We start from the raw sequence: 27,321 nt of genomic DNA on the forward strand, positions 1-27,321 counted from the left end.
GAAGTTGAACATGATTACTATTACATTTTGGCCATAGCATATAGCTGCAGAGACCCTGCAGAGGAGACCCTAGTCACTGGACCAGTGACTAGAGAAAGGAGGAGGTAGGAAGGTGGGGGTGGAAATAAGACCAAAGACGGGGGAAGAAAAGGCAAGCATGATGATGGGTTAAATATGAGGCAAAAAGAGAACTACATATATAAGCTAAAATTATACATATGTAAATCAGCTGTACTTGGACAACTCAAAACTGGAAATGTAATTGTGGTTTCTCACCAGAAAGCCAAAGAATCACAGAATTGTTAACCAGGGAAAGGCCTTAGCTTATTGTCAATCTTACTCTCTACCAAACATTGCCAAGGAATACACTCAACACTGGAGAAATATAAGGGAAGCCCTAAATCTATGAAGTCATTGCTTTGATCTAGAAAGTCTTACAAAAACTGAAAAAGAAAACACTAATCTTAAAAATTCCCTCAAGGAATCTGTAGAAAAATAACACATAAACATAACCAGATAAACATAAATTCACTTTTATAAAATTTATAAATACAATTAATGACTCACTACATAACCTAACTTTCAGAGTCCCTCAGCTATATAGTTCAAGTAAACTACCATCTAAAGTTGCTTCAGCCAATGTGCTTTCCTATTTATTTATTAACTAAATTTAAATGTCCTCTAACTTACTCTTGTTAATTTTATTTTGAGTTACTATCTTTTCTGTGCACTTTCCTCAATCCAAGTCAATTCTGAAAACTCCTTTCAAAAAAGGCACATGTTTTCTTAAGGGAGTTATGCTGGGAAACATTGTTTTCTTTCATTGAAATTTTAAAAGTATTAAACAACCCATCCTAATTAATGTTCTGCCAATCATTCTAAATAGCCAGTGATATTTTTTTTCCAGAAAGCATGCTATTTAAAAAATGCATGATTTTAAAACGTTTAACTTAGGGACATGTGGGTGGCTCAGTTGGTTAAGTGTCTGCCTTCTGCTCAGGTCATGATCCCGGAGTCCTGGAATCAAGCCCCATGTTGGGAATCCCTGCTCAGCAGGGAGTCTGCTTCTCCCTCTACCCCTCACCCTGCTCGTACTCCCTCTTTTTCTTGCTCACTCTTTTTCTGTCTCTCAAATAAAGAAATAAAAATTTTAAAAATGCTTTCACTTTAAAAAAATAAATAAAATGCATCTTTTGGACATTTTTCTTTTAAGGAACAAACACAAAGCATATAATTAAAAACTAGAGCAGAGTTAAGAAAGATGGAACATAGCTTCCAGGAATACCCTCTGACCAGTTCCATTATGCCTTTCAATAGCACCTTAAATTCTTTTGGACTCAATTTTTTTATGTTAACTGGACTACAGTTATAATTCCACCTCAAAGTTCTATTATTCAATTCCTATTCCATAAGAAAAGTCAACATGAATGCAGAATGCAAAAGCCAGACATTCATTTTACAAACCACTTTGCACCTATAGAGAACTTTATTTAAAATTATCACTGTTAGAAATAAGGGTAACCCATTTTTGAAGGAGAGCTACCTCAGTTCTGATAAATTTGTATTTTTTGACTAATAAAATCAACATTATCCATAATGATAATTAAAACATTTAAAATGACATATTTTTTAAAAGATTGTATTCATTTATTTGAGAGACAGAGCATGCACAAGCTAAGGGGGAGGGGTGGAGGCAGAGGGAAAAGCAGACTCCCTGCTGAGCAGGGAGCTGACCCAAGGCTCCATCCCAGAACCCTGAGATCGTGACCTGAGCTGATGCAGATGCTTAACCAACTGCAGCACCCAGATGCCCCTAAAATTAAGAACGAGTCAAATGTAACAAATCTTCATATGACTGTTAAAAATTAAGCACTTACTTTTACTTGAAGATCCTCAGAACTTTCTGTTGACATGTACAATGACAGTAGAACTGGCAAGGTGTTTGTGACCGCAACAGCCCGTGCGTGCTCTGGAGTGTGTCTCCCAATCTGTCCTAAGGCCCAAGCAGCAGCAGCCTTAATATGATCTTCTGGTTCTTCTGACAAGCAGACTGACAACTGAGGCACACCCTGCAGCGTTGATCAAAAGAGCAAGTGTTATGAATCTAGAGCAGGATTAAAGAGTCTTCCGTGTCTCTCAAACATTAGAAGGAATCATTTTGGCCTTGATCCTTTTTTTCCTAAACGGTTCAATAAATGAGCACATCACAGGGGCTGTCATTTTTCAAGTCAATAAAATGACTAGAACTAATTTACCTTAATTATCTGTAACAATCCAACTAAACTAAGAATATCTCTGCTAGCGTTTACTCCCAAAATAGAGAGGCATTTAACCAAACAACAGATGCCACAGACTAGTATATTATAGGCAAAACCAGATTCCACTGTGACAAAATTAAAATGTTTAGGGTTTTTAAAATCTTTTATTGTCCTTTGTTTAAAGAGTTAATTTAGAATCCTTTTTTAAAAATGCCTTTCACCAAGTATAATAGATCTGAGAACAAAATAACTATTATAGATCCAAAATCAAATGAAAGAGCAAGAATCCTATTTAAGTAACTTTTAGATGAAATACATTCATTCAACACTTTCTTGAAATAGTAAATAATTTTCATTTCTTTCGTCCAATTTTTTTTTTTTAATTTTTTTTATTTATTTATGATAGGCACACAGTGAGAGAGAGAGAGGCAGAGACACAGGCAGAGGGAGAAGCAGGCTCCATGCACCAGGAGCCCGATGTGGGATTCGATCCCGGGTCTCCAGGATCGCGCCCTGGGCCAAAGGCAGGCGCCAAACCGCTGCGCCACCCAGGGATCCCTCTTTCGTCCAATTTTTAAATGATAGTTTTGCCCATTTTAACATGATTAAATGTCAAAGTAGAAATGATTACTTTGTTACACAGATATCATGTACTTATATTTTACATAGACTTCAATTTTATCTTAGTAATCAAACAGAATTAACTAAAGGATCTCAAATACACCACAGTTTATATACCCAAGGAAGACTCAAGTAATCAAACTCTAATTCCAGATTCTGTATAGGCATAATTTTCTACCTAATTTGAGACTATAATAATTATCACCTTAAATTTAATATACAAAAGTCAGTGTCATAAGATCAGGCTACCATAGCAAAGGCCAAATGATCATGTATATTTTCTTTTTGTCCACCTTTAAATTCAGTTATTAGTAAGACTAATTTCCTGAGGAAACATGCCATATCTCTCTTTTGGCTTCTTTTGGCTTTTATTTTTCAGTTATTAGTAAGACGAATTTCCTGAAGAAACCTGCCATATCTCTCTTTTGGCTTCTTTTGGCTTTTATTTTTCTTAAACTAAAAATTGTCTGCCAATACAAAAAAGATCAGATCTGTCTTCAAAATGAGGCAACCTGGGCAGCCTGGGTGGCTCAGCAGTCTAGCGCCGCCTTCAGCCCAGGGTGTGATCCTGGAGACCCGGGATCAAGTCCCACATCAGGCTCCCTGCATGGAGCCTGCTTCTGCCTGTGTCTGTGCCTCTGTGTGTGTGTGTGTGTGTCTCATGAATTAATAAATAAAATCTTAAAAAAAAATGAGGCAACTTTCCAGAAACTCTATACTTCTGGGATATATCAAGAATGAAGGGGCAAGAGGAAGGGAAGATACCCTTATCCCCATCCCTCAAATTCTGACTATGGGCCTCAGTTGTTATGACTATCAAATGAGATAAGGAATGTGAATGTGCTTCAATAATTACAAAGTGTTATGGAAATAGGAGTTGTTGTTACTAGTCCTTATGGTACTGCATAGGACAAGGAAAGAATAATGCAGCGCTGGGTGGTGTGCCTCGAACTGCTACTGCTACTACCCCAATCTTTCACTCACTGAAAGGCAAACTAGGTGGGAGAGGCCAGCAGCAACCCTAGAGCAAAGGAGGGGAATGCCTCCTGGTTAGTTTAGGGAAGAAATACAGGAAGCAAAAAATTGCTTCTTTCATCCTTCTTCCTATGTGTAAGCTTACTGACTATGCACAAAAGAACTGCAAATCAAAAATCCCAATAATATCCCCATGGTGACCCTTTGGAAAGCACTATGCTCTAGTCACTACCATAGTCTTTGGTAATAGAAGAACAAAAGGACAAGCACAGGATAAAAAGGGAGTGAAGCAAAGAATTACCAAGGAATAGGTAGAAAATAAAGATTTGAGGTTCCTCTTTATTCTGAGGATTAGCAAGGGGAAAAAAAAAAAAAAAAAAAAACACCAACCCAAGCCGCACTTCTGTTTAACATACAGCAGCAGGTTTTCTATGCTGATAAGAAACCCACACCCTAGAGGGTTGCCAGAGAGGCCATAAGCACACAGCTTTTGAAGCATTCTTTGGGAGAGCAATATTTATTCATTCAACAAATATTTTTTGAGCACCTACTATGTGCTAAGGCTACACTCCATGGTGGGTTAATAACAAGTTGAGATAAGGCCAAATCCACACAGACCTTGGAAATGATCACTGCCATTGCCAGGTTCTCAGAATGAGCTGCTACATAACCAAGCATCATGATGCCAGGCAGTCTTATGTTTCCTTTGCAGGACCCGATACAATCAATCACGGCAGCCACTCCTCCTGCGTTAACTATCAACTGTGAAAGCTAGGAGGAAAAGAGAGTCAGATCATCGTGACTATGATACATGAGATTATCTTTAAATATTACTTTAGCCTTGTCTGATTTTTTTTTGTTTAGGACCTAAAAAACATCTGGCAAAATTTGAAATATCATTTAGTAAGATTGTTATATTCATTAAGGAAACATACATTGACATAGATGGAACTGGAGGGTATTATGCTCAGTGAAATAAGTCAATCAGAGAAAGACAATTATCATATGGTTTTGCTCATATGTGGAATTTAAGAAACAAAAGAGAGGAGCATAGGGGAAGGGAGGGAAAAATAAAATAAGACAAAATCAGAGAGGGAGACAAACCATAAAAGACTCTTAACTACAGGAAACAAACTGAGGGTTGCTGGAGAGGAGGTGGGTGGGGGGATGGGGTAACCAGGTGATGGGCATTAAGGAGGGTACATGATATAATGAGCACTGGGCGTTATTTGAAACTGATGAATTACTGAATTCTACATACGAAACTAATGATGTGTTAACCAATTGAATCTAAATAAAATAAGTTAATAAAAAAAATTTTTTTTAATAAAAAATTTTTTTAAATAATTTTAAGGCATGAAAAAAAAAGTACAAGTATAATAATCCTGCTATTTCAAGTGAGCAGATATACTCATTGTGAGGAGCCACTCTGGTTCAGTTTTTCATGCATCAATAACACAACTTTTATCCTTAATAGATGTCAAAATTCCTCACTGAGACACTAAGCCTAGGGCTAGTTCATAACTAGCTAACTACTGAAACCCCCAATCACAATGTGTGAACATGAAACAGATTAATCACTGAATGCTAAAAGACAATGTCAGACTTGAAATATTCTAGCCTAATTATCCCCCCTTTGCTAGCAATGACTACTAGCTGATTGCACTTCAGTCCTGAAAAATCTCAACCAAATGAAGATGTTAGGTGACGTAAAGAATGAGGACTAAGTTGAGTGAAATGAAAATTGATGAGTCAAAATACACATGGAAAAATGTACAACTTCAGAATCCACCCAGATTCCTTTAGCATCTGAGAACTCCAGCAATTAGTAGAGGGGTTATACTAGGCTGTGGGCCATGTGGTCTCTTCAGACCTGGAGGTATCTGTCCCTCTCTTACTCCTCCCAGCTGACCTAGAATGACAAGGATGACTAAAGTCCACCCCCTGCTCTAGGTCTAGAAATGGAAAGCAGACAATTATTAAAAACTGAGATTTTAGATTCAAACTCCATTGATATAACCCAGTGGTTCTCAACTAGGGGCCCTTTGTCTCCTGGGAAGCATCTGGTGATATAGGGAGACATTTTTATCATGATAAGGTTAGGGGTGCTACTGGCATCTAGAGGGCAGAGGCCAGGGATTGCTGCTCAATAACCACCTGACAGTGCACAGGGTCAGCGCCCCACAACAAAGAATTACCTAGTCCCAAATGTCTGTACTGCTGAGGTGAGAAGCCCTGACCAGATCATGTGGCACAGCACTCATGCCTTGTAAACAAGTTGATGTTTTGCTTAAAAACTAAAACTAACTACATATTACTGTATTTTAACACCTTAAAAAATTTTTTTTACCTCAGGTGTATGTTTTGCAATCTCTCTAATTAGAGTAGAAGCATTTTTCTTCACGTATTCATCTTTGTCCTTCAGACAGGTAAGTACAACTGGAAAGATCTCTGCTTCCACCACCATCTCTGCCAGATCCACAGAATGTTTTGCAATCTGACTAAGAGCTGAAAGGACCTGATGCTGTTAAGGAAAAACCAAAATAAAACAAAACATGGCATACGGCTTGCTGTAGAGTTCTGATTTATACAGCCTTATACACACTCAAGTTCCTTCTTAAAAAGGAAAAAAACAATTATGTTTCTAACACAACCTTAGATTTAGGAGTCTTGAGACAGTCAATTCCTGGTCTCATACCTAGATACTCAATTTCTTAAATTCCCTAATTCCCAAATTAAATGCCTTCATTCTTCTGCACACTATTTAAATCTCTTATCTATGCAGATGATTGAAGAATATGACCTTTGCATGAATAGTATTCCTTAATTAATACTCACATTGTTAATTTATGATACATGTAGTACAAAAATGATCACGCAAAGTATAATCTGAGTTTTGGCATCATGCTGATAACATTTCAAACAGCTTTCCATTACTTAGTTAACATTAACAATTTTAAAATCTTATAGAATGTAACCACTAGAATGTGAAAGTATAATTGACTATGTTAGAAAGCTATAAAAAAGACTGAGATAAATATGGCAATTTTCATAAGAAACGTAAATATAATAGTGGTGGGCCAGAAGAACTTTAGGTACCTTCCAACCCTGAGATCCAATCATTATGTAATTCCTTATTTTAATGATCAATGTTAATACCGATGTTACATATTTTAACCAGATAAGTCTACCATCTAATGTTTATAGCAAAAGGTTCATGCATTAAAAGACCAAATATATAACATATCTGTATCTGTTTTCAATGATAAATTTACTAATGATTTTTAAATGTATAGTAATATTAACCTACCCACATTTCTATTTTCTTGGAAGCCTGATTTGTTTCTCAACCTTATTTTTAAATACCTTTAATTTAGAATCAGGGTTCAGGATCATCTGGGCCAAGTGAGCAATGGCTCCCACGTCCACTACTGTCTGTGCTAACTCTGGAGAATGCTTTGAAATATCACTGAGGGCCGAAGCAGCAACCCTTTTCAAAGCAATTTCTGGCTCCTGGATACAGAGTACTAAAAGAGGAACAGCTCCCGCATCCACCACAGCTTGTGACAGTTCTGTGGGTCCAAGAAAAGTAATTAAGTGAGTATGGGTGACTGACCCTTGTGCAAGCCATTTTTCACCCTGACAGATACAGCAAAGAAAAAAGGGGAGGGTGTACTTCACTGTCTCGACATCTGCATTTCAAATCAGCCTTCCTGGTTTCATAAACCATGTGGACCAATCCTGAGCTGAAAAGAATACAGGTCAATAGATGGACCTCCATTTACATGAACACATTTGAGGTAGATTAGGCTGAAATGGCTTGTTATTCTTTTTTTTTTTTTTTTTTTTTAAGAGAGTAAGCAGATGTCAGCTGTTTAAGCTCTGACAATTCTGCACTTCTCAATAGGCAAGCATTTTATGCATGGTTTACAATAACAGAGAAAATTAAAGTACCAAAAATTTACCAACCACACTAATTAGGCAGTATTTTGTGCTATTTACATGAGTAAACATTAGCACGAATCTTGTGCCAATAATGTCAATTTTTAAATTCCTTTCATCTTATAATACTTTTAAAAGATTTTTTTAACTTACTCAGAATTAAAAGGTGTACCTTCATTGTACACATAAAATGAGATCCACAACTGAATAACATATTTTAATATGTAAATGTTAATGTTTAGATACAGGAATAAATTTATTTTAACCATTTCACATGTCAGAAATAAAATCATTTGAGTATACATGCTGATTTGCTTATGTGTCCAAGACAAACTATAAAAATAACACATTTTAAATTATAGAGAATGGGAAACAAGCAGGCAGACCCATATAATATATATGTAAAAATAGGCCTTTTGAGAAGCATAAAACACCATACATAGTTACAGATTCTCCCCTCATTGTATTCATGGTCTCTCTTACTAAATCACATATACCCATTTCTAGAATCTCTTCTTTTCAAATTATTTTCTCATTTTCCCAGATTTGTAGTGCCTTAGCAATTTATGTCTTAATAGCCAAGCTATCTATTTAGCATATCACTTAAAGTCTTTAATTAAAAAAATACAGTGTTTAGTTTTTCAAAAGATTGGTGATATCACATTTTCTAAAAGGAAATAATGTTAGAAAACACAGGTTATAGTGTCCAATATTTGTTTTCCTTCAATTATTATAATTATCCTAGAAGTTCTATTATATAAATGATTCATTCATGCTTTCATTAAACATGTATCAACGAAAGGTTATTATGTGCCAGACTCATTCAACTCTGGTGCAGACGACACACTTCTACAAATTAACACTACATTGATTAGCAAATATATTTCAATTTGAAAAAATCTAACGTGAAATATGAAATACAATGGGAAGCTAATATGTAATCTTGAGAACAAGAGGAAGATAAGAGGAAGATGGTTAAAAAAAAAAAAAAAAAAGACAACAGCAACAGACTGGAATATCAACCTGGCAATATAACAGATTCCTCAGAATGTTCTCTGGGATTCTACTGCAACTGCCCGAAGACCAATAAGACAGCAGATGAAACAGGTGATTACTTTATTTCTCCTACCACCCCTACCCAAGGGAAATGGAAAGAAAGCATAAAGTGTGATATTATATGTAACTTATAGATATAATTTTCATATTTTATGTTAATTAGTAACATGCTACTTAATTCAGTTCAGTCCAAATTATACAGGTGTTGTATGGTAATATTAACTTTATGTGTACATATTTAAGGGCACCTGAATATATACACAGACAGTCCCCAACTTAGGATGGTTTGGCTTAAGGTTTTTCAACTTTATGATGGAGCAAAAGCAATATACATTCAGCAGAAATGGCTATTTATTTATTAAAAGATTTTATTTATTCATTCATGAGAGACACACACAGAGAGAGGCAGAGACACAGGCAGAGGGAGCAATAGGTTCCATGCAGGGAGCCCGATGTGAGACTCCATCCGGGGTCTCCAGGATCACACCCTGGGCCGAAGGCGGCGCTAAACCGCTGAGCCGCCCGGGCTGCCCAGAAATTGCAATTTAAATTTTGAATTTGGATCTTTTCCCAGGCTAGTGATACATACACAGTACAATACTCTCTCGTGATGTTGGGCAGTGGCCCCAGGCCTCAGCTCTGTCAGCCACATGATCACGAGGCTAAACAACCAATAGGGTTACAACCATGCTGCACCCATACAGTCATTCCAGTTCTCACTTGCAGTATTTAACCAATTACACAAGGTATGCAGCACTTTATTATAAAATGGGCTTTGTGTTAGGTGATTTTGCCCAACTATAGGCTAATTTAAGTGTTTTGAGCACATTTCAGGTAGGCGAGGCTAAGCTATGATGGTCAGTAGATTAGGTCTAGCAAATGCATTTTCAACTTAGGATATTTTCAGTTTGCAATGGATTTACCAGGACATAACCCTATTGTAAGTTGAGGGAGATCTGTAATGGGCTGCACATTTTATTTTGAGATAGTATAAAGATTAGTTCATCTACTTATGTTTGCTCACTTTTATTTATACTTTCTAAGAGTAGGAATGTGCCATAAACTATAACTGTTTAAAAGTATTATTAATAACTAAGGTTCTTTTTTAAAAAAAAATCTACTATCTTTGTAATTCCCATGCATTTTATCCTTTTCTTGAATAACTGTTTAGAGTGCCATATCCTCCTTTTCCTGAACTCTATATGTTCATATGAAAACAAACTCTGTCCTTCTGACTTGTTACCCAATCCCATTCTCAGCTGTTTTCTATTCTCTCCAGAGTAGTGATGTTAAATGTGGGGAAGGCCAGTGATGGCACTGGAGAAAGATTTACTGTGAAGGTAATGAAGCTTCCAACAACATGGGTTGGGCCTCCCAGTTCTGTACTTGAGATGTCATATACATCACATCTCCAGATTTATATGGTTCTATAAAACCTGGGATCAGAAACACACTATTATTTATAAATGATAATATTCAGCTACCTTCCTACACATATAAGGTATAAGGAAGGCAGTGTATATACAAGAAAGAATACAGCAGGCCTAGAGAATGCACGCTGTGCTATATTACATACACTGCAGACTCTTTCATCCTGCCTCTGTCACCCCCCTTTTTCCTATGGCCTATCTTTCTCCTCTTGCCTACTATTGCTTCCTCTGGCATTTCTGTGCCAGTCAGTGTTGGTGTCTACACAGTAGCCTTTGTCAGCCAAGGCGTGAGTAGAAGTCAACTAGAAGGCTCTGTGAAAGGTTTTTTTCTCTGTCATCAATAGATACACACAGAAAGAAACACCAACTCTTTGCTGGACATGGTCAAGTGTACGAATGACATCTGCAACTCTTACAACCATCTTGCAATGTTAGCGGAAGAAATCACCAATATTCTGAGGATGGTTGAGTACAGAAATGAAAAACATCTGTGTCCTCCATGACACTGTTCAGCTTCATAACCAAGCTTGGAACTGCCCTGACTCTGAACTTGTGTGTCACGTAAAATAAAAAATGTCCCTATTTTTAGGCCATTTGTACTTGATATTCTGTAACTTACAGCCAAAACATCACAATAATCCTGTCCTCTTTCATGCTCAGTATATTTACATATTTTCCTCTCTTCCTCTGGTTATAGGGTGTTCATTAAGTGCTTATACTATGTGCTAGAAACTTGGCTAGATCTTGGAGAAGCAGTATAGAGTAAAATACTTTTCTGTTCGAGCAGAGTTGGCTCAGGGTGAATGCACAAACAGACCACTACAAGAAAGAGCTAGGAGTCAAGTCTGTGGAGTGGTTGGGGAAAATGCATATGTAGGAGTGTAGCAGGCAGTGCCCTCCCACATTACTTCCTTTTCCCGGTTTCTTTTGTCCTATGCTTTTCTATTCTGAAAAAAAAGCAATGGTAACCAAAGCACATGCAAATTCTGGTACATTTAAAAATTCCTCCCTCCGCCCCTAAAAAATTCCTTCCCATAAAAGAAATCTCTTGGAGTTCATTTCTAACTCTAATTTGAAAATCAGTTTTGGTTGTTCAATAATTCTTCATACTCATGAAATCAAAGATTGATATACACAGACTCACATGCTCATTACAGGTTTGACCAAAGAAAAGCAGTGAGTCAAGAAATTTATCTCAGTGCCTGAAAATAGCTTCATTTAAAATTTTAAATATAACTTTAAAAGTTCATTTTCAAAAAATAAATCTTATGCAATAACATTCACATAATTATCCTGTTAGATAACAAGCAATATTAGAAGTAGTTATACAAAGAAAAATGCAGAGAAAGAGGGTTATGTTAATATAACCAACATACTAACAGGATTTATAGTGGATTGGTGGTACTATTGCTGATATATTTTTCTTCTCAATTTGCCAAATTTTCTTTGATGTGATTATAATTTTTTTAAATAAAAGAAATATGAACATGTCTTTGTCCATACACACAGCCACTGCTATGCTAACTATACTAATAATGCTATTATAAAGAAAAAATATAAACATTTTAGCTTATTTCTCAATATAGAAGAAATTTTCTATTTTAAAAAAATGGAAAAAAATAAAAATAAAAATAAAATGGTATGGGGACAGCTGGGTGGCTCACTGGTTGAGCGTCTGCCTTTGGCTCAGCGTGTGATCCCAGAGTCCTGGGATCCAGTCCCACATCAGGCTCCTTGCAGGGAGCCTGCTTCTCTGTCTTTCATCAAAAATAAATAAATAAAAATAAAAATGGTGGGGTATGCCTCCTTTAAGCATTTTGAAAATTGGAAATCTTTTGAAAATTACTAATATATAGTAGAAATACTATCCATTTACTCTTTTACACTTGCCCTCTTGTCTTAATGTATGCCCTTATTACATTTAAGTTAAAATATTATTTTTAAAATGTGAAACATTATTAATTTATAACAATATTTTAGACTGCAAATTGTCAGAGGGTATAAAACTATACAATAGCACTTCCCTTTTTCATAAATAATAATGAAAGCCATTTATTGCAGACATATGGAAAACTGAATAAACAATCCTCAGATCTGATGGTCAGCTGCTTTCAGTAAAGGAATAACTGGTTCTATTGGGCCTCATGAACAGCTCATTGTTGAGTGAAGGATGTAAGGCAGACTCCTCCCTGGGACCATGACAAGGGTGGTCACCCTTCACACTTCTGACTCTCAGTTTTTCCATGATCCTTTCTAATAATATCTGTAAGGGCTTATGTGCCTACAATTCTTTGTGTATTCTTAATATGAAAAATTTGGGTGAGAACTCATTGCTTCTCACACAGTTGCCTTTTCTTAAGAATTTTATTCTGTGCTGTTCTTGGGACCTGGGCTTTTGTCTTGGGTTTTTCTTTTCCTAACAAAATAAAGGCTGAATTTGCAGTACACTCTAACAGGTGTGAAGTGTTACAACTTCAATGGATCAAAAACATTAATTTAGTAAAATCAAAAATACTCAGTATACTTCCATTGTAAAACAAAAAAGACACTGCATAAAGGACAACAACATTCATAAAATTAATGCTATCTAAAGCTGGATTAATGGAATGTTAGAAATGACTTTATGTTGACAAGAGGAGGACAGGAATGCCCATCAGCATATATAACAGGCATGACTGTAACAGGGAAGTCAGGGAAAAGGGATTTTGTTTTAACAGGGCTCAGCTCACACAGGCTTGCTGGCTTCAAGTCCTCCTCTTAATTGCTGGGGAAGGTTGTTTGTTTAGATCTGGAGTGGCAAACTCACATGTCCACAGGGCCCAGGCAAGTAAGTCAAATAAGTGAAGACAGAAGGTGTAAGAAAAATACTAAGTGGGGTAGCAGTACAAAACAGGAAAAGTATATGCACCAGCTACAAGCAGCAGCAATTACTTAGCTTGAGTCCAGGGTTGCTATGTGAGAATATAGGCCTATAATTTTTCAAGAGAAGCCAGAAATCTGATTTTTAATGTGAAATTGCCCAGTTTTTAAGTGTTGGCTTTTTTTTTTTTTTTTTTTTTTTTTTTTTAAGAACACTCTGTGAGACAATATAATGCAAGCCAAATAAACCCCGTCCATCTGTGGGCCATCTACAGCCTGTAACCATCACTTCACAACCCTGGGCTTAAAATTCATACCTTCTAAAATGACCTGTGGGAGGCCTCCTGGATGTGCAAAAGTAATGATTTTTGGAGTCATAAAAGAACATGATTTGTTATTTATAAATAAAATAAAATAAATTCAGTGGCAAATTTCAGGAAACCGATGAAAACTTAAAAGTTGGCCTGCAAAAAAAAAGAATTAACCTAAACATATATTCCAATACTTAAGTAATTTTTCTCATACTGGAGATGTAGGAGAGAAGACTTTGAGCAAAATTAAGTGATCAGGAGAACTCATCAAAAGGTCTCAAAATGAAGAGATTCTCCGAAGGAAAAAAAGAAGAAAAATTACGAATTTAGCACACTCATTGAGAAATAATTAGGTAAATCAAACATCTCAGGAACTCTAATTTCTTTTAATTTTATTGTTTTTTAAATTATTTTTTCAAACACCACATTTAACTCACTGTTTCTAAGCCCTATAAAAAGTTATATTAAAAAAGGGGCACCTGGGTGGCTCAGTGGTTGAGCACCTGCCTTGGCTCAGGTCATGATCCTAAGGTTATGGGATCAAGTTCCACCTCAGGCTTCTCATAGGGAGCCTGCTTCTCCCTCTGCCTATGTCTCTGCCTCTCTCTGTGTCTCTCATGAATAAATAAATAAAATCTTAAAAAAAAAAAAAAAGCTAAAAGAAAGTCATGAATCATCATTTCTCTGCACTCAGGTGGCCCTGTTTATCCACAAGATAGGATGGTTTTTGCATCTGGCCGTAAAATGTATCACTATCACTTCAAAACCTTTTTGAAATAAAGTAGGTTAAAAATACATTTAAAATTTGGCTACACACTTATGATAATCTTGTATTGGAATAATCAGTCACCCCATTCAACCAAATTTTTCATGATTTGGTAAAACTATAGCAAAAGCAAATATGGTGTTGGCAATTGCCAAAGCTGGTTATATACTGACCATACTCCAGTATGAGTTTAGGAATGGCATTTCCAAAGTGGAAGAAATTTGTCCTGGTTTTGGTCTAACCCAGCTAATCTACTGCTTAGTTATCTACTACTATGTAACAAATCACACCAATTTAGCTGCTTGAAACAGGAAACACTATGTCATGGTTTCTGTAGTTCAGGAATCTGGAAGCACCTTAGCTGGGTGTCTCAGGGTGGGGCCTTTCACTGGTGGGGCACTTGACTGGGTCTAGAAGATCTGCTTTTAAGCACACTCCTTATATGTTGGGTGTTGAAGAAGACTTCATTAGGTCCTCCCCATTTCTGGGGCCTTTCCATAGGTGGCTTATAATGAGGCCTTTCCCAGAGTGAGTGATCCAAAAGAGAGAACCCAAGACAAAGCCTGCAGTCTTTCATAATCTAACCTCAGAAGTCACATACCATCATTTCTGCTATATTGCACCAGTGAAATGTGGGAGGAGGCTACACAAGGATGTGAGTAGGAGGAGGTGGGCATCATTGGGGGTTGAGGGGCCATCATGGAGGCTGGCTTTATTCTTCACCAACACATCTAAGAGAGGCAACATCCTTCTGTAGGTAACAAGGCTCATGATATCTATAATTCTGAGCTGAGAGATAGACCTCTCCAGTTGCAGGGTGAGAAAAGGGTGGAGAGAGAATTTTCATATAATTATGAAAGAGTCTAATATATGATTTTTTATTTATCTCCTCCACCTCACAGATGCCATTTTTCCTACATTATTTCCACACCATGTCTTTCCAATCCTCAGAGCCATCAGTCTAACTCATACACATGGGTGGAGTGTTTGAGAGATTAAGGGTTAACGTACATACATATGCTTTGAAGGTTAAATAATTCTGGTTCTTTTAAAAAGTCAAGTGAGTCAAGTAAGCCATTGATCTGGAGTTAATGGTGCTGTAGTAAGAAATTACAATCAGCTGGGATGGACTGCACACAGGCTCAAATATAAAAAGCAGCTTCAAAATACGGTGAGAACAAGAAGTGGAGGCAAGAGAAAGAAAATGTGGGAAATGAGAAAGACTTGGGCATGGCCTTGGAAGTCAATAAGTAACATAAGATTTAGAGCAATTTTTAAAACCCCCAAATTTTGGCAATCTTTAGTTTTTGACTTATTAACAACTTCACAGCTAAGACTAAGCCAAATAGGAGGCAAAAGCTACAGAGAGAGTTTATAATGCTCCATCCACAAGAAAACGGATACTAAATTCCTGGGAATCAGATCTTTTACAAAATATACTTTTTGTATCTAGAAATGTTTTCATTTGTTTCCAATTGCTGGATAAGTCTATAATGCTGAGGCCCCGGTTGTACCTTCACTCTGCTTACAGTTTTGCTTCGCACTTCAAAAAAAGTAAACTGAAGTGGAAAGGGTGCATTTTATGATTGTGACATCCCTGGCACGCTTTCTTTGCTCTAGCCCAGTGCTAAGTCCCTGCCTTCAAGTCACTCTGGCTGCTGAAGAGGCTGGACAGGCAAGGGTAGCTGGTGTTCTCTACAAGCACACACACAGAGGAAACAGAAAAGGGAAACGAAACACTGGATGGTTAGAAAGTTTGCTCCATGCTTTGATAAAGGTGGCCCCTGGTCCAACATTCTTGGTGTGACTCCCTCTGAGTTGTTCCTAGAAGCTACCCATGGGCTTCCACTGCCCGCGTCTATTCCTAAGGATAGATCCTGCCTGATATTTTTAATAATTGCATAATACCCCCGTGAGTAAATACATGCCATAATTTACTTAACCATTTCCCTGCTTTAGAACATTCTCTTGTTCTAAATCGTGGTTTGAGTTTGGGCCATTATAAAGTACAGCAGAGTGAACCTCTTTGTGCATTAAAGATTATGTATGTTATTTATTGCTGTGTAACAAATGACCCAAACTCAGCAGCTTCAAACATCATCATCTATTATCTCACATTTTCTGTGGGTCAGGAATCCAGCAGCAGCCCAGCTGGGTGGTTGTGGCTCCAAGTTATTCATGAAGTTGGTGTCACACAAATGGCTGTAGTCATTTGAGGGCACAACGTGGGGACAATCTGCTTCCAGGCTCACTCAGCTGAGTGTAGTTGTTGGGAAGCTCCAGTTTCTTGCTGGTTGTTGAGGGACCTCTGCTTCTCACCATGTGGGCCTTTCCCTAGCTTGTCTGACTGTCCCCATTGTCATAGAGGCTGGCTTTCCCCAGAATAAGTGATGAGAGACAGAAAGGGAGAAAGACTCTGGGACAGAGACCTCTCTGACAGCTGGTCACCTATTCTCAGAGGTAACCTACCATCGTTTCTGCCATATTCTAGTGGCCACACAGACTGATCCTAGTATGATGTGGGAGGGGCCTATACAAGAGTGTGAATACCAGGACACAGGACCTCTGTGGGGCATCTTGGAGGCTGGCTACCACTGGTCATACATACATACATCTAGAACTCCACAGGTTACACAAACATACATGCACGTGTGTGTTTACTTCTGATAGCGGCCCAGAGCTACAATTACTAAGGGGAAGAGTGTTGACATTTTTTGAGGTTTTTTTAAAAAATATATTTTTTTGTTTATTCATGGGAGACACACAGAGAGAGGCAGAGACATAGGCAGAGGGAGAAGTAGGCTCCCTATGAGAAGCCTGAGGCAGAACTCGATCCCATAACCTTGGGATCACGACCTGAGTCTAAGGCAGATGCTCAACCACTGAGTCACCCAGGCATTCCTGAGGTTCTTGATATTTTCAGATTAAACCACATAAACTTCTGTTTTTGTTCAATCAGAACCAATTGAATATAGGTAACTTCATGTAGGTCAACCTAATATACAGCAACCTAATAGGTACTGCAAAATTGTTTATTTTATAAGTAAATGTCTCCACCATCATGTCTCACCATGTGTGAGTTTGGCAGTCTGGCCACTTATCTTATAAAGTATATTTTAGTCCTTACATTGAGTAAGAGATTACTTGAAGTTGAATCATCACTTACTTCTCCCCAAATGGTATTTTTAGTTCTGAATTCCTTAATTTACTGTATACTACAGTTTAGTTTCACTGATTAAAAAAACATGAATATTATGTATATGACTTTTTAAGACCACAGCGTTACCAGTATATTGCCTTTTAACAAATAAACACAAAGCATAGGGTGCTAATTCTAAGTTAGTACTGTCCAATAGGAATGTGAGTCACATATATAATTAAAAATATTCTAGTAGTGGGGTGCCAGGGTGGCTCAATCAGTTAAGCACTGCCTCTGGGTCAGGTCATGATCTTGGGGTCCTGGGATGGAGCTTACTGATAGGTTGTTTCCCTGTTTAGTGGGGAATCTGCTTCTTTCTCTCCCCTTCTGCCCTTTCCCCCCACTCATGGTCTCTCTCACTCTCTCTCAAATAAATAAGTAAAAAAATCTTAATTAAGAAAAAACTTTAGAAAGCTAGATAATTCAAGAAAGGAATCCAGCATTAAAAAAATAATAAAATAAAATTTTCTAGTAGCCACATTTAAAAAGCAAAAAGAAATAGGTGAAATTAGGGGCACCTGGGTGGCTCAGTCTGTTAAGTGCCCTCCTTCAGTTCAGGTCATGATCTCAAGATTCTGGAATTGAGCCCCACATCAGACTCCCTGCGTAATGGGGAACCTGTTCTCCCTCTCCCTCTACTACTTCCCCTGCTTGGGCTCTCTCTCTCCCTCTCCCTCCCTCTGTCAAATAAATGAGTAAAATCTTTTAAAAACAGAGAAATAGGTGAAATTAATTTTAATAAAATACATTCTTTAACACATGTCCAAAATATTATAATTTAAATATACAAGCAACATTCAAAATTTTTAATGAGATATTTCACTTTTTTTTCCACATCAAGTCTTAGAATTTAGTGGATATTTTGCACTTTGCTGCATCTCAATTTGGCTTCTAAATTTTCATTGGAAAAACTCGATCTGTATTTAGATTTCAAAAAATTTACAGCTGAAAAAGTAGATTCACATGCCTATGTTGCTTCGATCATACCTAAAAACTTACCAGTAATTGGTTATCGATTTTTAAATTTATGTTAGAGGTAGACAGAAATTTAGTTCCTTAGATGCCCTACCCACCATTCAAGTACGTGACAGTAACGTGTGACTAGTGCAGTACCATATTGGTAAAACTATAGTTTAAAATCAAAGGAGATATAGAGAAATGGCTTCTAATAGAATAATCACACAAATAGTTAAATAACTGCAGTTAACACTTTTTCAAGGCCAGAGGTCCTATCTTGAGCAAAATACTCTAATGCAATTAATTTACACTACATTTTTCTAGCAAGCTGGTTCATTCATCTATAGCCACAGATGAGAGCAGAGTAGGCCCTAAAAGTTAACTGCAAAATCAGCCAGATAACATGGTAATTATACAGTATTTTCCCTGTAGACAGTGGATTTTAAAATTTATGGTAGGATAAGATGATGAACGTGACTTATTTCAAAATACAATTCTTTTTGTTTTAGGTGAGGGGGAGGGGCAGAAAGAGAATCTCAAGCAGACTTCTTACTGAGCTGGGGGCCTGTTGTGGGGCTGATCTCACCACCCCTCCCAACCTGAGCTGAAACCAAGATTCTGAGGCTCAGCTGACTTTGCCACCCAGTCTCCCCTCAAAGTATAATTCTATGCTAACAAAGTCCTAAGCTTTCAAGAAGTAATTCTCTTGCAGATGTTTATTAAATGCTTAATTGCAGTACTTTCAAACTTCAAATACACGATGACTAATGAACTTTGAAAATTACAAATATAAATAAAAAAGTTTTTTCCCCTCAATATCTAAAGGGTGTTGGACAGTTTTATATGCTAGTGACTGGAAAATAAATCAAGTTTGAAAATGCTTTTGTTCAAACTCCAAAAATATGTTATGATGTACTGTTCAAACTTGATTTATTTCTAAACTAATAGGTTACAAATACCCTTGTCTTTACCTACTCAGTACACAATTTAGTGACATTTCTTGTGCAGATATTTCCAAACAGAAAACAAAGCCTCAGACTAAAAGAATATTAGATGACATCAAGTAGAGGAAATATTTTGATGGGTAGGACTTTCCTTTCTCCTATAACTGTACTATCAATGTCACTTGTTTTTATTTCTATGCCCAAAGTCTGTCCAGTGGTTATCTGATGTAACGAGGTTCTTAAGAATAATATAAAGATTATTGCCCTTTCTGCAATGGCACAAAAAGCTTGACTTGTCATTCACCCTTTACTTGGTCCAACTTAGAATCACCCAGTATTTTATATGTACTCTTAGGACAGCACATTTCTGTCTAATGTGCCCAGCTGTCTGGATGACTTTTATACTCATCTCTATCAATTTTTCTACCTTACATTATAAAGTCCTGGAGGTAAGGTATTAGCCAACTTATTTTACTTTGAAGACATGGTAACATACACATAAGTGCCTCAGATACTTTTTGATGATTACAATGATGATGATGGCAATAAATTGTTTGCTAGCCTCATATATAAAGTTACAGGCCTCAAGGACTTAGGAATCTGAGATTACAGAATTATGTTATTGTTTCATATTCTAAATTCTAAAAAAAGGTGCATGAAAAAAATCTCAGAAGATTTTAGCAAACAAGAGTTTATAACTTTAAAAATCACAATAAATGAAAATACAGAAGCATTCACAACATATTTTTCTTCTAGCTAGCACACAAACTAATCCTAAAAATGACTATCAAAGGAGGTAACTACTGAAGTAAAGTTATAATTAAAGTGTTACTTTAACATATTTGGCCTCCATGACAAAAGAACATGGATAAGACATTTATTTGCACTTTATCTTTTTTTCACCAACACTTAAATACGTAGAAAAGGTATTTGTGGAAATCAATGTTAGGATCAAAATAGGTATAACAGGTAATACATACAATCTCATATACATCAGATGCTCATGTGTTCCTTGACCCCTCCAAGATAAAACAAGTTGTACAAAGAAAAAGACAGTACAGAAATCAACATCATTATCTACAGGCATCAGTAAAGACAGTCATCTGTAGGACTTTTAAAATAATTTTTAATTACCAGGCTATAGTCCCCTTCACCCCCTCATCCACACAGTACAAAGTCCCTGTTTATCTCAGATATTTGTCATGAATATGTGGATTTTTCAAAAATTAATTACTGCTTCCTAAGGCTGTTCCACATGGGTTTAGCCTATTGGTATTGATAGATGGGTGGTATGAGAAGAATATTTGCAAAACTCTGAATTTTAAAATTATTTTCTCTATTTATCATGTCATCATTCTACATAAAGATAGAAAAGAAACAGGCTGGCCAGCTTGATCTGGATCCCTTCTTTATATTATCTATTAGGCAAATAGAATATAATCTACTAAATGTTTCTATAGTATCCAAACCAGCCAGTTCCTGCCAGCACTGCTCATTCTGGCAGTCTTATCTCCTAACTGCCACTGAGCTGGGATGGAAATCTCTCATTTGATTTAGTCCTGTGGACATCAATCAAGTCTATAGGAGAAAGGATAGTCACACATGTGGAAACCAGCCATGAGGGATTAAAAACAGAGGTATCTGGCAAGACTTTTAGATACAATGAGGAGCTTAAAATGAAGAATGATGAGCTCTCAAACACTTTACATACTCACAGTATAAAAAGGAAGAATCTCTGAAAGATTCTGAGTAATTGCCAGACAGTTCCATCATAAATTGCTGCCGGGCCAGAATAAATCCTTCCCCTCTCTACTTCAGTTTCCTCATCTATATAATATGACAATTATAGCAATGATTAAAATGTTTTAGGACACCTAACCAAATGTACTATATTCCTTTTGCTGGGCTTGAGAACAAAGTTTACTCTGAGACAGCAAAAGTATATAAAGAGATGGCATATTTAGCTAAAACTTCCAGAATAAACACTTAAAACTTATTTTTAAGTGGAAATGTGGAAAATCATACCTACAAAACCTTAGTATGGTTCCTCCTTCCTCATGTTTTCAGCTAGGCTATTGCTCTCACCTTAGTCCCAAGTGCTACCCTCCCTGCTCCCACACCCTTGATTCAAGGTCACTGGAAGCAGCTCCTCTGGGAAGCTGCTGTGCTACCACAGTAAGGAAGCCAGAGAGAGGCTGCCAGTGGGGAGCAGGGGAGCAAGGCCTGGAGAGGGCGACACACTCCTCTGGGCCCCTCCAGGTGGAAGCCCTGCACCTGCAGAGACCCATGGTTCATTCTTCCTCGCCCCTCACACTTTTAGTCCACGCAGGCTCCTCGCCTCATCCTTCTATTATCTCCAAAAGCAAGACTAATCCTCAGATACAGTGAGAAGTCAATATGGATGAGTTAAATATGTTAATAGAATAATGCTGCAGACTGGGAGAATCCAGAGAGAAGGAAGAAGAAAGAACCAATCTAAGGATTTATCTCAGCTTTTATTTAAAAAGCAGGAGAAAACAAAGAAATAGTTTATTTATCTTCCTAGTAAGAGGTCTATATGTCAAGTATATTCAATAACTGGTGATTCAACCACAGAAATTTAATGTTACGATTCACACAGAGTTAAAAAATAAAAAAACCCCACACCATTTCGGGTTGTTTGTCTCCAGTTCCCTTTGATTATCTAAAACGCTTTAAAATCTACTCATAGAAATAACTTTTAGAAGTTGTATCTTTCAAGTAAGAACAAGTCAGATGGTGCCTATTGATTTTTCTCTTCTAATTGCATGCTTACTTTATTTTTGTTTCTGAGACACAAAACGTTTTCCTTCTATTGCCCTTACAGGTACACTTTATCTCTTTTGCATCTCCACTTAAGGTTTCTATTTCCTGAACTGTCTATGAAATATTCTCCTAATACTAAGAAGAAAACACTGAGTGTCCTCCGATTAATCTTATTCTATTTTTAGGAAATCATTGAAAAAGAAACCAGGTTATTTAGAGGTAAACCCTCTATTTTCACTAATTCAGGATGTGAGTGATGACTTCTTTTATTGCCTACTGGGTAACAATTCCCTTTCCTTCTGAGAAATCTATGCAGTAATCTCTTCTGGGAGCTTCTGGGTCCCAGATCCCTAACTACTGTGAAATATTGAAATTACAGTGGGAATTCCATGTGGGAGCCAGATTATAGCAAGAAATTGGAATGGAATCCCTAAGACAGATTCTATTTATGAACTATAATCATTTAGCCTCAGACTCAACAAAAGGGAGATAGAGAAAGGTTATCTATAGGCACCTGCCTGACAATGTATCTGTACGGCAGTCTCTCAAAGCTCCTTTGCACCGCCTTTTGAAATATTCATATTACAATCTATTTGCCATAAAGTCCTCTGACCACATGCAACAACAACAGCAAAACCCAAAACTAAATATGATAACCAGTTTCTCATGGTAACCAGCTTCTGATTTAAAACACTGCCTTAGGAGTGCCTGGGCAGATCAGTTGTTTAAGCATCCAACTCCTGATTTTGGCTCAGGTCCAGGATTCTGGGTCATGGGAGCAAGTCTCGTGTCATGTTGGGCTCCATGCTCAGTGGGTAGTCTGCTCAAGGTTCTCTCTCTCTCCCTCTGCCCCTTCCCTGCCCCAACTGTCTTTCAAATAAATCTTAAAAACAAAAAAACTACCTTAGTTTCCTCAATCAACATATATTAAAGAATAGTCCTAGGTGACCCTATTTGGAAAACCAAAATCCAGATATTAAAGAACTATACTTTTTTAAGATTTTATTTTATTTATTTGAGAGAAAGAGAGAGTAAGTGAGCAGGGGTGGGGGGGAGAAGAGGGAGAGGGAGAGAGAAGCAGACTCTCTGATCAGTGGGGAGCCAGATGTAAGGCTCAATCCCACAACCCTGAGATCATGACCTGAGTTGAAACCAAGAGCCAGATGCTTAACTGACTGAGCCCCCCAGGTGCCCCAGAAAATCATTTTAGTATACTGATTCAGAATCGTTCTAGGCATGACAATAGCTTTCTTTCTCCACTTATTTTTGCATCATTTTCTTCCCTTTTTGTCTCTAATAGTGTTGCCATTTTAAGAACCAAATTAAACATAACCATGGGAGAACCTCTTCATATTTCCATTTTTAATTCCTTCTTCACTCTTTTAAGATATATTGAGTGAAGCTGTTATGGTCTGTGGTTAACATGGGCTTTGAAGTCAGACATATTTAGACTCAAATTCAGGTTCCACCATTTAGGCAACTTTGAGTCACCCTCTCTAAGTTACATTTTCTTCCTCTGTTTAACAGGGTAATACCCACCCTATGGAGTAACAGTAATCAAAATGACATAATGTATCTGAAGCATACTGCACAGAGCCAGGCACACAGTAAGTACTAAGTGGTACCTACTGTTTTATACATACACACACACTTAAAAATATGGAAAACAAATATATCCTTAATTCTATCACCCTAGTAACACAAACGTGTATTTCTTTGAAATTTATGTCCACGGGCAGCCCAGGTGGCTCAGCAGTTTAGTGCTGCCTCCAGCCCAGGGTGTGATCCTAGAGACCCGGGATCTTGCCTTGCATCAGGCTTCCTGCATGGAGCCTGCTTCTCCCTCTCCCTTGTGTCTCTGCCTCTCTCTCTCTCTGTCTCTCATGAATAAATAAATCTTAAAAAAAAAAAAAAAAGAGGAAAGTTTAAAAAAAAATTATGTCCACATAAAAAACTTATTTTTATATTATTATAATTGCAATATGTAATTTTATCTCTTTTTTACATTACAATCACATTTCCATGTTACCATGTAGGATTCATAATTAACTTTTTAATTTGCCAAGTGAAATTCCATTAAGTAAAAACTACCACAATTTAATTGCTAAATTCCTGCCCAATATTTGAGGGTTTTTGATATTATAAATAATACTATGATAACATTTGCATGAATATAACTTTTTCATTCTATGGAATGCTTTCTTTAGGATGAATTCCCAAAGCAGACTTTTTAGAGTAGCCATGAACTCTTTCACGACTTAGTTTTGCCGAGCTGCTTTCTACAAGTTTATATAATTTGTATGCCTTCACCAATGGGTATAAACATCATGTCTTCTCCAACCTTCAGTATTATTACTAATATCTTATATTTATTGAATATTTACCATGTGCCTACTGGTCTAAGTGCTTTGCATATATTATCTCATTGTGCTCACAGTAAATCTCTGAAACACCTACTTTCAGGTGCCATCTTTTGCCGATGAGGAAGTTAAGTGAGGTTCAGGAAGTTTAAAAGCCATGTTCAAGGTCATACAGAAACTAAGTGATACAACTTGGACTCAAACTCAGATCCTAACGCCACTGTGTTCTCAGCCATTTGGCTACATTTCTGCTTTTCTCTTTTTTCCTCTAAATAATATTAAATGGAAAAAGACATTTGCACTGATGTTTTAATATGCAGCCCTTCGATTACTAGTGAAGTTGATCATTTTTACATGTTTGTTTTAAAACTGTATTTTTGGGGCAGCCCGGGTGGCTCAGCAGTTTAGCGCCGCCTTCAGCCCAGGGTGTGATCCTGGAGACCTGGGATCGGGTCCCACATTGGGCTCCCTGCATGGAGCCTGCTTCTCCATCTGCCTGTGTCTCTGCCCCCCTCTCTCTCTGTGTGTGTCTCTCATGAATGAATGAATAAATAAAATCTTTAAAATATAAAAAATAAAAAAATGAAACTGTATTTTCTTGTATTATCTGTTCATATTGTTTAACAACTTCTGTAAAGTGGTGGGGGAAATTTTGTTCCCTCTATATTCTTTACCAATCAGGTGTGTCAGCACAAACTTCACACAAGAGGTCCATGTCCTTCTTGATGACTTCATTGAGCTGTGAGTTCATAAAAGAAGGTACTCATCCTTCCCCTTCTTCTTGCCAATATGGGCTCAATACAAATATATTCTAGAAATTATCATGTCCATTTCTCTTCAACACTATTCATTCAAGTAATATGTCTCCTGCCTGGTTTAGAACACCCCTATCATGAGAGAGAATAAAGACCCAATATCCCCCGAAGAGTGACAAACTAAAATTTTTTCACTGAACCAATTTACCAAGGTCTTTGAGAATCCATCAATATCTCACTCTCCTCATTCCCCACTCCCTTTCTCTTTCCATCTTCAAATTTCTTTTCTGCCAACTAAGATAATGACTGAAATGCGTAGGGTTTTCTTCTTTTCAAATTTTTATTTATATTCTAGCTAGTTAACATACAGTGTAATGTTGGTTTCAGGAGTAGAAGTTAGTGATTCTTCACTTACGTATGACACACAGTGCTCATCACAATACGTGCCCTCCTTAATACCCACCCCCCATTTAGCCCATCTCCTTTCCCAGCTCCTCCCCAGCCACCCTCTGTTTTTTCTCTATAGTGAAGAATCTCTAATGGTTTGCTTCCTGCTCTCTTTTTTTCCCTTCCGTTTATCTGTTTTGTTTCTTAAATTCTGCATATGAGTGAAATCAAAGGTGTTTGTCTTTCTCTGACTGACTTATTTCACTTAGCATAATACTTTCTAGCTCTACCCATGTCTTTGCAAATGACAAAATTTCATCATTCTTCATTCTCTTTGATGGCTGAGTAATATTCCATTATGTATCTATATCTATATATATGTTAATAGATTTGTATTTTATTTATTTATTTAAAGATTTTATTTAAATTCAAGTTAGTTAACATATAGTGTATTATTAGTTTCAGAGGTAGAATTTAGTGATTCATCAGTTGCACATAACATCCAGTTCTCATTACATTAAATGCCCTCCTTAATGTCCATCACCCAATTACCCCTTCCCCCCACCCATCTCCCCTCCAGCAATTTACCACATCTTCTTCATCCATTCATCAGTTGACAGATATTTGGGCTCTTTCCATTATTTGGCTGTTATTGATAATGCTGCTATAAACATCAGTGTGCATGCGCCCCTTCAAATCAGTATTTTTGTAGCCTTTGGGTAAGTACCTCGTTGTGCAATTGCTGGATCATAGGGCAGCTCTATTTTTAACTTTTTGAGGAACCTCCATACTGTTTTCCAGAGTGGCTGCACTAGTTTGTATTCCCACCAACAACGCAAGAGGGTTCCCCCTTCTCCACATCCTCACCAACATCTGTTGTTTCCTGTGTTGTTAATTTTAGCCATTCTGACAGGTATGAGGTGGTATCTTATCGTGGTTTTGATTTGTATTTCCCTGATGATGAGTGATGTTGAGCATTTTTTCGTGTGTCTGTTAGCCATCTGGATGTCTTCTGCCCATTTCTTAACTGGATTATTTGTTTTTCAGGTGTTGAGTTTGATAAGTTCTCTATAGATTTTGGATATGTCATTTGCAAATATCTTCTCCCAAGACTGAAATGTGTAGGTTTTTGTGAATTTGTGATCCAAACAATTTGGCCATCATTCAAAACTTATCTCCCATAATGTATGGAAACATCATTAGAACTGCATCTATAGCTCACTAAGCAAAACCAGATTTACCTAATAAATCTAAATTTTAATAATCCTGTTTTCAGATATGCTCCATTACCTGCATTATGTCTTGCAATATATCCAAGTGCCCAAGCTGCAGCCTCCTTGACTCCAGGGTCAAAATCTTCCAAGCATATCACCAGCGTATCCAGTGCTCCACAATCAACTATTGCCTGAGCTAGTTGAGGAGAATGTTTACCAACTGCTCGTAACACAAAAGCAGCTGCTTTTTTGTAAAAACGCTACAATGATAAAATAGATAAAACTCAAAGTGAATTAAGCACTCATAAAACCAAAGGTTAAAATAGACCAAAACCAACATGAAAATGACATTAGTATAAATAAAGCTCAACAGCTTTTCAATACAAAAGATGAAAAACATCCTGCAAAATCTTTTGATGTTCTCCTATTGCTTTTGTTCAGTAACTAAACTGAAATAATGTTAAGTCTTAAGTTACACTTCAAATGTTTTGTTCTGAAACATT

At 37.0% G+C, this 27,321-nt stretch overlaps 1 protein-coding gene across 3 annotated transcripts in view; it reads right to left on the bottom strand.

Moving 5' to 3' along the window:
- Positions 1–27,321, bottom strand: part of SPAG6 (sperm associated antigen 6) — a 66,875-nt gene that overhangs the window by 18,124 nt on the left and 21,430 nt on the right. For all 3 annotated transcript variants that reach the window (XM_038529827.1, XM_038529828.1, XM_038529826.1), the window contains exons 4-8: positions 26,895–27,078; positions 7,221–7,426; positions 6,205–6,378; positions 4,473–4,625; positions 1,878–2,069 (exon numbers count right to left, since the gene is read on the bottom strand). In XM_038529827.1, coding sequence (XP_038385755.1) covers positions 1,878–2,069; positions 4,473–4,625; positions 6,205–6,378; positions 7,221–7,426; positions 26,895–27,078 — 909 coding nt within the window. The remainder of the gene's footprint in view (positions 1–1,877; positions 2,070–4,472; positions 4,626–6,204; positions 6,379–7,220; positions 7,427–26,894; positions 27,079–27,321) is intronic.

The sequence above is a fragment of the Canis lupus genome, chromosome 2 (genome assembly GCF_011100685.1).
Source record: "Canis lupus familiaris isolate Mischka breed German Shepherd chromosome 2, alternate assembly UU_Cfam_GSD_1.0, whole genome shotgun sequence".
Lineage (NCBI taxonomy): Eukaryota > Metazoa > Chordata > Mammalia > Carnivora > Canidae > Canis > Canis lupus.